The following is a 12,376-nucleotide window of genomic DNA, read 5'->3' on the forward strand; positions in this document are numbered from 1 at the left end:
AAAAAAAAATTAAGCAGCCGCCTTTTTGCATGCAGTATGTGGACTGTTGCATGTAAAATTCACTATACTCTTGTAATAGTATCAGTATTGGACCAAAGAAACCAAGGCAGTTGCAAGCCTTTAAAATTGTGACGCTTTTGATGGATCAGATAGACTTAAGAAACTGTAACAGCAGCTGCAAAGAGGGGGCCCAATTTAATATTTTGTCATGAGGCCCAAGATTCCTAGCAGCGCCCCTCAATGGGACGGATGCAAATGTAACTTTTTTCATGTTTTATGCTTCAATTTCTATCTTAACTGCTTCTGAAAAATGATAAGTCGATGTTCTTTGGGGTGTGGAAAATTAACCGTTTCAAATGCTGAGTTACAATCGATGGGTACTGTGCCGTTACCTAGCAACCCCACCCGAAGCTAAAGCACGTTTGGTCAGCTGGTTTTACCGCTTCATGTGCTGTACAATGGCTGCTGGGAAAGACAAATGTCTGGTTGTTGACTTACCATTCGGAAACCACCTGCTGCATTCTTGATTGTTGTGCAGGAGACTCCACTTCCGCTTTTCACAGATATACGGTTGTATAATTGCGCATCTGTTGGCTGGTATTTTCACGTGCGAGTGTAAACATTGAGTCGGGAGGCGTGATCAGCAGCAGCTCATTTGGAGTGACAAGAGGCCCTAAAACAGCTCATTCTGAAAATAGGCAGACATGACCAGACTGAAATGTCATGGTTTAAAAATGAGTTTTTGCAAAAAAAAAAAAAAATGTAGTGAGCAAGTTTAGTGTAGCCCATCCTAACCTGTTCAAGGAAGCATTATAGGTCACCTTTAAGAACTATTCTCATTGCCTGATTTATATTCTGCTTTAAGTGATCATAGTTGTGCCTCATACATCAATGTCAGTGTCAAAGTCAAGTTTATTTATATAGTACTTTTAAAAGCAGGTTGAAGCTGCACCAAAGTGCTATCCAAGGACACATGAAAAATACACAATAAGAAAAGAATAAAATGACAAAAATAAAATAAAGACAAAACATTGCAATAGAAAAGACATGCATACACACATATTTGCACGTCCCATTGTGGTTAATGCGTCGGTTTTAAAAATGAATCCAGTCGCTGAACACAGAACGGCGTTTAGCAAAAATCTAAATACAAACCTCACATTTCCTCTAAATTACTGGATTCCAGGATCTAGTTTCTCTGAATAAACTGACTATATAATTTATGTTATGCTTAGCAACCTATAATAGCATCATAGAACGCTGAATGGATTTGATGGCAGTGCTTTGAAAGTGGGTGGAGAATGATGTGATTTACGACGGAGTTCAGTTTAGTCTAATGAAAAAAACCAGCTAGACTGTTTTATTGTATATGAGTCAGAGAAGGAAGCAATTTTCTCATCGCTTCCTGGTGATTCAGAGTGAACTTCAACAACAAGCATGGGTTTGAAAAGAGATGGTGGATTAACATGTAGCAGCAAAGTCAGTCCTCCTTCAGGTTGACCCCTCTACAAGAACTGTCAGGGCTTTCATCAGCAAGCGGTGGCGGGGTGTCTATCGATCTCTTTCGAGGATGTCTTCACCTACTCCTAGACTTCAGTGAAAATTGTGGGTTCATAGTGCTCACAGGGAAAGGATCATCTTATACCAAGGTGGCCTTTTCCCAGTTGCAACCTCTCTGTCTTAGATGTCAGTACTCCCAGGAAATTCGGCAAAGAGGTGCAGGGCGAGCTGCTGGAGACGAGAAGGGGGATTCTGTCTCTTAACTGAGTGTCGGAAATGTCTCAAATACCTTCCTCTTCGAGTCCTCCTGGAGTGAACTGGAGAGGGCAGGTTGAGCAGGAGTCGGAGGAGCATGGATGACTGGAACCTCATCTGATTCTCTGGCAGGTTTAGGATCCTCGTCCACTTTATGGTTCTCCCTTTTTTTTTTTTTTTTGATTTTTTTTTTTTTTTTGTCTTGAACATGAAACATACCTTATAAGTTGAGAAAGGACCAGGTCATCTCTGTTGCAGAGGGAAATGTGGTGTGATATTTCATACTGTGGACACAATTGGAATGCCTGTTTTAAGGTGATCTTATCGTGACCCCAACAGACAGCTCACTAAAAACCTGCAGTAGTGGATTTTTAGGAGAACAACTCCCCCCTGCCCCCCCAAAAGTCCTGCAGAACTTTTGGAACCACCTTCATCTCCATACATTTCTCTCTCTCTCAGGTTGAAAACTCTAGGAGTTTTGTCGTTTACATTCAGAAAAGTTAATCTTACAACCCCCCATATTAAGGTTAAAAATACATAGCAAAGGTAGTTTAATACTTAGGGTGTAGTTTGGATGCTACACCCTATTCATATAATGTATGAAATAGACCTCTGGATAAGAACATCTGCAAACTTTGATTAAAAAAAACAGCAATAGTATGTTTTAGAAATGGTTAAACACGTATAAAACAAGTAATATTATTCCAAGATATTCCAAGTAAAACCAATCAAAACACAGTATTGACATTTTGCAATGATAACTTATCCAACATTTACTGCTATAGGTTATTTCATGCTTTTTTTTCCCTCCACAATTACAGTTTCCTGTTGAGATCAACTAAGAAGACGTAGTTAGGCAGAGCCTCTGGTGTATCTGAAACTGATTCCTCTGGAATTTTTTTATTTTTATTTTTATTTCTTTTTAAGAGAACATCCTCAACAGAACAAGCTGTGTGATGCTGGCGAACATCCGACAGCAGTAAAAAAATTTATTGATGCTCTGCAGGCTATAAAAGTATTAGTGTGCTTGAATGGAGTATGGTTAATATTACCACATACATCAAATTTGTTGCAAATCAGCTGATGTTTTTTTATTATTATTATTATTATTATTGGTTTTAATACAATCATTTCAAAGTTTCAAACTGCTTGAAAGAATACAGAAGTTACTGGAACTTTTTTTTTTTTTTCTCACCGCAAAGCAGCTCTTTTATGTCCTGTGAAAGAAAAATCCACCTGAAATTAAATAGTGGTCCCATGGTAACACCTGAAGGTTCTGTGCTTTTCTTAAGACACAGTATGCTCAGAGGTGATTAAGGAGTTAAATACTCCACATCATCACTGGGCTCAAACTGGGAAACCATGCTGTTTTTCTTTGTGTTTATAATGTTTTTTATTGTAAGAGAACAAACATATTTGGGAACGTTTGTGATCTGGTAAAATGTGCATTACATAGCTCCCTCTCCTTTAGATCAAATTGCAATGCTGTGCAGTATAACTTCTGAACTTTGTCATACTTTGATAGGTTCCAACCACAAACTCCGATGTATTTCAATGGGATTTAATGTGACAGATCAAAAGACAAGAGGACATAATCGGGCAGTGGAACAAAAAGGATACATTATTTTCTTCTCTGCCTCCCTCCCCTCCCCCTTTTTTTCTTTCTACAAATAATAATCTGAAAAGTCTGGAGTGCATTTGTATTCAGCAATTACAGCCCCAAGTCTTCTGGGATGTATTCTTATCAGCTTTGCAAGAGGCTATTCATCTTAGCTTAAACAGCTCAAGCTCAGTTAATCGGATGGAAAGTATCTGTTAACATTAGAATCAGAGTTAGCTTTATTACACCAGTTTGAGTGTACAAACAAGGACTGTAGAGCGCACATCATGTTAATGTTTAAAATGAATTTAGACTGTACTTTTAGACTAAAATCAAATACATCAAACAGTTTTATCTGGACCATTCCTTGTTGTAGGTTTAGGACTGCTGGAAGCTTCTCTCTGAGTTTGAAGTCTTTTGGATCACCTCATATTTTAAACTCTAGGATTGTCCTGAATTTGGCTTCTTCCATTAGAACCTGGCTGACAACACAAAGTAGATCAAAATACCTCAAAAGCCAGTACATCTTGCTTAAAGACCTGTCTAAAGAAAATTCAGGAACAGATGAGAAAAGATGTCATTGACATCTATCAAACTGGGAGAGTTTCTAAGGTTTTTTGGACCTTAGCAAACTGCAGCAGGAGCCACTCACTTAAGTTTAATTCAAAGTTCATGATTCAACAAGAAATGACCCAATACTGACAAAAATGGCTTGGATGGGGAAAATCAAAAAACACTACTGACTAAAAAGAACACAAAGGGCCCATTTCATGTTTCACATAAAGAAACCCGTCTTGTTAATCCCCTAATATTTTGAGAAAAAGGTTCTACAGACTGTCGATACAAAAGTAGAAACTTCAGGAAAGTGTGTTGCATCTTCTGTAAAACTAACAATACATCGTACCAACAGCCAGACTTGTTAGTACTATTTTGAGAACAGAGGGAGAAGTTGCAATTAATCATGTTAATTTTCTGTGCTGTTTTAGATTCGTAGTTTGCCTGTAGTTTTAGCAATGGCGGCGAAGGAATTGAACAAAGCCGCTCAGTCCGTGTTGGCCACACTCCCAAATATCGAACTAACATCAGCAGCCATCTTGTTCAGCATAGCACTTCTCTCTTCGTAGTTCAGCCATATATATTTCCCGTTAGCTTCATAGCATCGAAATGGCGTATAACACACGTCACGGCCAAACGTTGGCAAATGGGTGAAATTCAAAACTTCATCAGTATCCACGCCCCCACCAAGCAATCGTTTCTCAATAGCAGAGGCCCAGACGGTCTATGCGAAGCAAAGCGTCGTAAAGAGCTTTTTCTACTACCAAACTAATGTCCAACCGTCAGTCAATGAGTTTGAGCTCTTGGGTTGTGCAAGGGGACGATGATCTGAAGTCTACCACCATGTCCGCCTCTAAATGGCTCAACAGAATGGTCAAGGTCATATTTAAAATGCATCGAGATGCCATGGTATGACCGTACACAGGCTCCAAAACCAGACTAAAACCAGTCCTGGAAAAAAGACCGGGCCAAGATTCAGAGTTTTGATGTTGAGGTAATTTAGTGAGTGAAAAGTCTTAGCAGGAGATTGTTCTTCATTGACACGATCACCTAAGACTACTTTCACCCGGCATTCACCTGTTATATATATGGCTGTGCTTCGGGTTTCCAGCAGAACATTTCTCACATGGCGATAATAGGAAACATGGCGTCAGAAAAGAGTAAGAGGTCAAAGTGATTCTGAATTGCGGGGCAGTCACCGCGGATACATGTCAAATGAAATAATTTATCATTACAAATGTGTGGAAAAAAAAAAAAGTGTGGGACCATAACTCAAGAAAGCCTCAGATGTTCAAGATGGGGGTTCATGACAGTCAACAACATGTTAATACCTCGCTGAATCCTTCTGTTTCCCGTTTGCCTCCTTACACACGCTCCCTCCTGCTGGTTTAAACCTCTAACTTGGACTCGGCTCTGAACAGGAATTTTTTCCATCATCTGTGAAACGTTGAATGGAATTTTGCCCGTTTTTTTTCTCTCAGTCAGCTCATACCTTTTTAAATCTCTCAATGAGCAAAGCAGCTTCAATCTTTCTAGCATGTGGTCATTTTTAGTCAACCTTATTGACTCGGCCTCTTTGGAGACCGTCAGTCTAGCCGTGAGTTTAAGATGAAAGCACATGTTTGCTTGAGAAAACAAACAAAAAGAAATAATCTTCTCAGACTTTTTCTTTGTAGTGCAGCCATATTTTTCACTATAACAATGTCCTGCTGGAGGCCTGCGATACACCCACTTTTATAGCAGGTGAACAATGGCTACTGGTGCATTTCCTCAAACAAACCTCAGTGTTAGAGCTCCTTTTCAACACGTGCTTCAGTGGAAGGAATAAAACTTAAGGAAATCTGACCTTTTGTTCACAAAGGAGATGGCATGGTCAAGCAACACATTTGTTTAAATTTGACTGCTGACCTAAATCTAGTGTTGAATCCTAAACATGTCTCTGTTTTATTTTGCACATTTAAACTTGCAGTATCTTGTAAAAGTCTTCATAGCCCCTCCATTTTGTATAATGACATTTTATGTCTTAGACCAACACAAATGAGTGCATTTTAGTGAAGCCTAAGAAAAAAAAATGCTGCGTTTTTTTTTTTAAGTTTTTTTTTCCCCAAGTAAAAATCTGAAATGTGTGGTCCCAGACACCCCCCACTCTAACAGCTCTAAATAAGATAATCAAAAGTGCATTTTAGTTTCAGCACAAGAGCAACTATTTTGTGACATTTAAATGCTAGTCAGAAAGTATTTGTGAATAGAATGAAAACACAGGAGCACATCAGGTTTGACGTTGTCAACAGGTTCTGAAACATCTCAGTTCAAACGGTCATCAAAGAGTGGAGCTCAAATGCAAACCTATCAACACATGAGTGTATGCATAGGTGATTTTTATTTTATTTTTTTTGCATAAATCCAAACCTGTAAAACATATCACAATTTCCTCTGAGTTTTAAAAACAGGTTTCACAAACCCAAACTGACTAGGTTAGACCAGAGTAAGTGTATGTGTGACAATGTTCATGCTCAATTTCAATTTGTCTTGATGGCTAAAAAAAACTCTTAAACAATTAGTAAAAAAAAAGTAGATTTTGAACCAGAGCTGACAAGATTAATTCCAGATTCCTTAAAAATGTTGTTTTAATGTAGCCTGGAAATCTGGAAGTACCAACTTTGTCATTAGCCAGCCACATTTTTTCCCTACCATGCTTCCACTCTGCACAATACAGGGGGGCCACTCACATAATATTGACTGGTGATTAACTGAGGAAAGACCTTTTATGTCCCCCTTTCTCTATTATTTTCCCCACTTCTGTGGCCCTCGGACTCAGTTGTGCCTTGGATTAAGAGTTTTATCACCCATATCAAAAATCTCTACCAACTGTCCATCTAAGCTGGTGTGCTGGGAAAGAAGAGCATTGATTGCAACTCTAATAACCAGAGGAGGTCCGGAGATACACCGCTCAGTCAGAAAAATCTGAAAACCACTTAAAAAAAAATCCTGTCTGATGTTTTCCCTGGAAAAGGAAAATAGTGGATGATAATGATAATCAGAATAATAATAATAATAATAATAATAATAAGAAGACAGACTAATATACAACCCAGAAGCCATAAAAGATGAACACCATGATACTACCACCACATGTTCCACAAACAAACAGCTGTTAAGCTGGAAAGCCGTGTTTCCCTCGAACGCAAACTAGAAAGATTTTTTTTCCCCCCGTCTTGTCTCTTCATTCAGCGAACATGCTACGAGGTGTGATTTTTGCAGACTGGGAACACTGAATAAAGATCTTTTAGGGTGGGAAAAAAGAGCTGATTTTCTTTTGCCTCCTGTCACGTTTACATTAGTTATTGTGTGCAGCCCTTTCCTCAGAAAATCCATTTTGGTTATTTTTTCCATTTTCTTTCTACGCTGAACAAAAACTGTCACATGAGCAACACAAAAATCACATCCTATAATAATTCAGGAGAAAGGTGTTTAGAGAAGGCAAAGCCTGCCTCTTTAAAATGTCTGGGCCAGAGTTGCTGCTGGATTAACTAAACAAGCAGCACTTAGGAACAATACAATGGCCTATTCTCAGTCACTGTAATCCTTATAGGTATTGCAAGCACTTTCATATGACTCTGCGGAGAAAAGGCTTGAACAATCTGTGAAGAAAGATTTTAGCTGCCGATAAAAGAAACAGCACAAATGTCAACTGTAAGTAGATATTATTGTTTTATATCCATATTTTGGTCATGCTTCATTCCTCTCTAAACCTCTGGATGACAGTTTGGTAAAATGTGTTTTCAGTCGAAGTTGTAACGTTGTGATGGATTGTAGTTCTGGAAGCATCTTTGGAGGAAATGTATTTGGCTAAACAAATGACATATAAGCCAAATGTTTCCCACCTAACTGTTATTGTGTTGTCGGATTTAGTCCATTATCGAGAGGACTGTAGCAAGCTCCGTCATTATCTTCATAAATAATAACAGTGTTTTAAGCGAGATAATTTCTCTAATAGCAGGGACCGACCGAAGGCTCCCTTTTTGCAAACAGGGTTAGTTTGACTGATTTCTTTGCTTTCTGGCTGTGGCAACTCCTGCAGATACAACGGGATAAAACGTTAGAAGCAACTGCAAAATGACCTTCATTTGTATGCTTTTAAGTCAAACGAACGTCTTTTCTTATTTCAGGAACTACTCTCAACTTTTTCCTTTAAATTCCACATTTTAAAGGAATTTTAAAATGTGGAATTTTAACATTGGGTATTTGTATCATGCCACTAATGATAATGTTTATTTAAAACCCTGTAGCTGTCATGAGGATTTTCTTCCAGTCTTGATTCTATCAACATATCTAACCATTATGCAAGAGTAACAAGGGGGGGAAATGCCACCAGACCTGTTTGCAGTTGTCACATGATGAAAGGCACAGCAATCATGTGGGATAAGATGCTCTGGTCAAACTGAATCCTTTGACCTAAATGCATAATACTGTGAGTGAAGAACAACTACATGTAAAAACATATTGGTGGCACCATCATGATGTGGTGATGCATGTTCTTTGCAAGAACACATAAGTTGGAGAGTGTTGATGAGTAGCTGGATGGAGGCAAATACAAAACAAGATAACTTGTTAGAGGCTGCAGAAGTTCAGTTCCCAAAGGGAATCATTCCAACGCACATTTATGTATGTCAGAATGCGCCGTTTAAAGTCCTGGTGCAAAACATCAACGATTAATGCCTCCAACCTACCCGGGTGTGTTTGGTTCATCTTCCTCTTGATTATATTCTAGAAGTTTTCAATGTGTTTCAGTTCAGGAGATGGAAAGGTTTGGACCTACCTGTGTGGCATTAATTTTTCTGCTGGTAAAAACCAATCCTCAGACTTGGGCAACATTGGGTGTTACTTGGCCTCCATTAAAATCTTTAGACAGGCTATGTGTTTGGCTCTGTTGAAGCTTAACTCGGTGAAGATAATCATACTCCTGTCCAAACTTCAGCGTGGCTCTCTTTTGGGCGTTTTTTAAGCTCTACGCCACTGGACCCCTGGGAACGTGTTGTGAACTGATTTTACTGTACACTTCAGCATTGATGCTATTCGATATTTCCGTTGACCGTTGATGTCATCAAATGGTTCCTGATAGACATTCAAATGAGGTGGCAGTCAGCGCACCCTGTAGCTTTGTTGTCCACAATAACTCAACCACCACCTTAGAAATCGCAGAGGTTAAAGCAAAGTGATGCTGCCTGTATCTTTCTGTGAATAAAGTCAAAATTAACCCCAATTTGCCTCCCTATAAATGTTCCTTTACCATTGTCTAACGGTTACCATAGAGCTGTTGTCATTGTGTCCAGTAGTTCCTAGTCCCAGAAGACAGCTATGACTTTCATAAGTTCCTAGTTAGTTCAGATGACCACCTAAGTTCTTCCTTATGTAGATCTATGTGTGCTTATGCTGAATGAGTGTCAAACATGTAGAGGTGCTGATTGAAAAGATTAAGAAACACTGACAGTTTTGTCTTAAAGAGATGTACAGCTGCTCGTAGTCTCACTGTTTTGTCAACCATAGTTTTGCCTTAACTCAGGATATGGAGCTCCTTTTAAGACTGTAATGCACTACTGGCTCAATTTTTTTGATTGTAGTCCCCACCAGTCTCTTGTGATTGGATGCTCCTGACTGAACAGAGGAATGTTAGAGGAACTCTCTTTTTGCTTATTTCCCTGTAAACAAGCCAGCTCTTATAGCTTTGTTACACAGAACAAAGCCATCTTCTCAGAGAATTAGTGTTCCCTGTACTCCCAGTTGTGCATTTGCATGCAATCCGACACTTTTCCCAGTGACTCACACTTATGAACATTTGGGAGCTTTTCCTCTGTTTTCTCTGGCAGATTAATGTCCGAGTTACAACAATGGATGCGGAGTTGGAGTTTGCCATCCTGCCAAGCACGACTGGCAAACAGCTTTTTGACCAGGTACAACTGGTGTGTTGCAATCAGATAGGAAGTCTGCTAGAAAAAAAGAAAACAAAACAAAGAATGACCCTGATCCCATCCGCGAATGTGCTTAGGTGGTGAAGACGATCGGACTAAGAGAAACATGGTTCTTTGGCCTTCAGTATCAGGACAGCAAAGGCTTCTCCACCTGGCTCAAGATGAACAAGAGAGTGAGTTGAAAGCCTGGGAGGCTTTGTATCGCTCTGCTTGTGTAAACGTCTGTGTTTTTTCTTTTTGTTGTTTTACCCTAATGGGGCTAATTAGTATCACTTATTCTGAAACTCCACCACTTTGGGGCATCAATCCCAGGTGACGGCTCAAGATGTGAAGAAGAACAACCCCCTGCTGATTAAGTTCAGGGCCAGGTTTTACCCGGAGGAGGTAGCCGAGGAGCTGATCCAGGAGGCGACGCAGCGGCTCTTCTTCCTGCAGGTCGGACCGCGCCGTATCTTTGTTTCCTCCCGACAGAAAGGAATTACGTCCTCTAGCTGCCGAGTGTCTTGCTCGTCGAAACAGAGGCAACAGTCGTTCTCTAATATTTGTGTATAGTAGCCCACGAAGGAAATAAAGAAAGAAAACTAATCCAAACAAGATGTAGGACCTCTCTTAATGACCGGCGAGGCTTTCATGATGACTCACACACAAATTCTAAACCCACATGGGTGTTCTGTATAAGACCAAACAAAAACAAAGCACAGTTTCATGTGGAAGACATGCAGTTTCTCGCTAAAGTAATCATACACCTCGCACTTTTTCACATTTTGTCTCACTGCGACCGCAATCGTCAGCGCATTTTAACGTCCGTTTTTTTTTTTTGTTTTGTTTGTTTTTTTACGTGATACTTTTACATGAGGGAAATTCGGTATTGTTTTCAAAAACGTCGACAAATAAAAATCTAAACAGCGTGGCGACAACCTTCCGTCAGTGCGCGTTCGTCAGAACCACAGTTTCACAAAGAGACGCATGACCACAGTGTGATGCTACCGTTTGGATGGAGGTTCACTGAATGTCTCTATTTAGTTCCCTGACACTACAGAAAAAAATCTGAACCACAGCATGATGCTTCCACCACCTTGTTTTGTCACGGGGATGTTGCGTTCAGACGATGTCCGTTTTTAATTTTCTACTAAATAATCTTAAGTTTTGCACGTAGGTCAAAAAGCCACATTTTAGTCTCATCATAGCTTTTATATAGGGAAATCAGAGTAAAAAAAAAAAGAGATTGGGGGAAAAACAAAAGTACATGTCACTTTTCAGACAATTTTTTTATTTATTTAATTTTTTTTTTGTAAAAACAGTCAAGGTCATTGTTACTTTCCTCCCAGTTCACAAAAACGTGGCACTCTGTGTTGATTTCCTCGTGAAATCCCAAAAGAACACACACCAAAGTTTGCAGTCACAGTGAGACAAAACAGGAATAATTCAAGTACTTTTGTAAGGTGGCGAATCTACGCGAACACATGCTTTGTTTTCTCGGGGAGGCAACAAGTGAGTGCGTTGTAGCTTTCCCCCAGGAGCCTTTATCTGTCCTCCCGGTTTCAGGTGAAGGAGAGCATCCTGAACGACGACATATACTGCCCGCCCGAGACTGCAGTGCTCCTGGCATCGTATGCAGTGCAAGTTAAACATGGAGACTACAGCAAAGATTATCACGTACCGGGATACCTCACCAAAGAGAAGTTGCTGCCACAGAGGTAGAGCGTCCTGTTCATATAAGTATAAACCAAAAAGTTCAGCTTAATTCCAGTCCCAGTCACCTGAATTCTAATCGGCGTGTCCTCTTTCCGGATAAAACCAGGGTTTTGGAGCAGCACAAGCTGAATAAGAATCAGTGGGAGGAAAGAATCCAGGTGTGGCATCAAGAGCACAAGGGAATGCTGAGGTAGGGAGATCGCAGCATGAGGAGAGTTAATGGGCTTTTAGCAAACCTGTGTTTCGGCATGTCATTAAACTGCAAATCACCGCAGGGAGGACGCAATGCTGGAGTATCTGAAGATAGCCCAGGACCTGGAGATGTACGGGGTCAACTACTTCAACATCAAGAACAAGAAAGGGTCCGAGCTGTGGCTGGGAGTGGACGCGCTGGGGCTGAACATTTACGACAAGAAAGACAAGTAGGTCGCAGCTGGCTCAGAAAACCGCCACATCGGTTTGACCGAAACAACTCATCTGCTGCGAAACTCTGGTTCTCGTCGAACCAGTTAACGACTCGCCAAAAAAAAAAAAAAAAAAAAAAAACCCTACCTGCTAATGTTTCCGCAGGATGACCCCAAAGATCGGCTTCCCCTGGAGTGAGATAAGAAACATCTCATTCAACGACAAGAAATTTGTCATCAAGCCAATTGACAAGAAAGCCCCGGTAAGTAAAATAAAAAAAAATAAAAAAAACTGTTCGATTTCAGTAGTATCTTTGGGGAAAAGCGTGTCATACCCCCTCTTTAAAAAAAAAAAAAAAAAAAAAAAACCCATCCCATTTAGGAACCTATTTTGGGGA

General features: G+C 40.0%; 1 protein-coding gene and 1 long non-coding RNA gene across 8 annotated transcripts in view; one reads left to right on the forward strand and one right to left on the reverse strand.

Moving 5' to 3' along the window:
• LOC103139927 (moesin-like) overlaps window positions 1-12,376 on the forward strand; it is a 40,721-nt gene that overhangs the window by 21,022 nt on the left and 7,323 nt on the right. For 4 of the 7 annotated variants that reach the window (XM_016672790.1, XM_016672789.1, XM_016672791.1 and 1 more), the window contains 7 exons: window positions 9,778-9,861; window positions 9,957-10,052; window positions 10,192-10,314; window positions 11,425-11,576; window positions 11,681-11,764; window positions 11,850-11,996; window positions 12,145-12,241. In XM_016672790.1, the coding sequence (XP_016528276.1) occupies window positions 9,799-9,861; window positions 9,957-10,052; window positions 10,192-10,314; window positions 11,425-11,576; window positions 11,681-11,764; window positions 11,850-11,996; window positions 12,145-12,241 (762 nt within the window). In that variant the 5' untranslated portion in view covers window positions 9,778-9,798. Of the gene's footprint in view, window positions 1-7,480; window positions 7,604-9,777; window positions 9,862-9,956; window positions 10,053-10,191; window positions 10,315-11,424; window positions 11,577-11,680; window positions 11,765-11,849; window positions 11,997-12,144; window positions 12,242-12,376 lie in introns of those variants that run through there. The other 3 variants (XM_007554801.2, XM_007554804.2, XM_016672793.1) reach the window with 3 other exon arrangements.
• LOC107836538 (uncharacterized) overlaps window positions 5,472-12,376 on the reverse strand; it is a 21,724-nt gene continuing 14,819 nt past the window's right edge. The window contains exon 3 of the long non-coding RNA XR_001662453.1: window positions 5,472-5,484. This is a non-coding gene — a long non-coding RNA (uncharacterized LOC107836538). The remainder of the gene's footprint in view (window positions 5,485-12,376) is intronic.

Source organism: Poecilia formosa, unplaced genomic scaffold (genome assembly GCF_000485575.1).
Source record: "Poecilia formosa unplaced genomic scaffold, Poecilia_formosa-5.1.2 Scaffold66, whole genome shotgun sequence".
NCBI classification, from domain to species: domain Eukaryota; kingdom Metazoa; phylum Chordata; class Actinopteri; order Cyprinodontiformes; family Poeciliidae; genus Poecilia; species Poecilia formosa.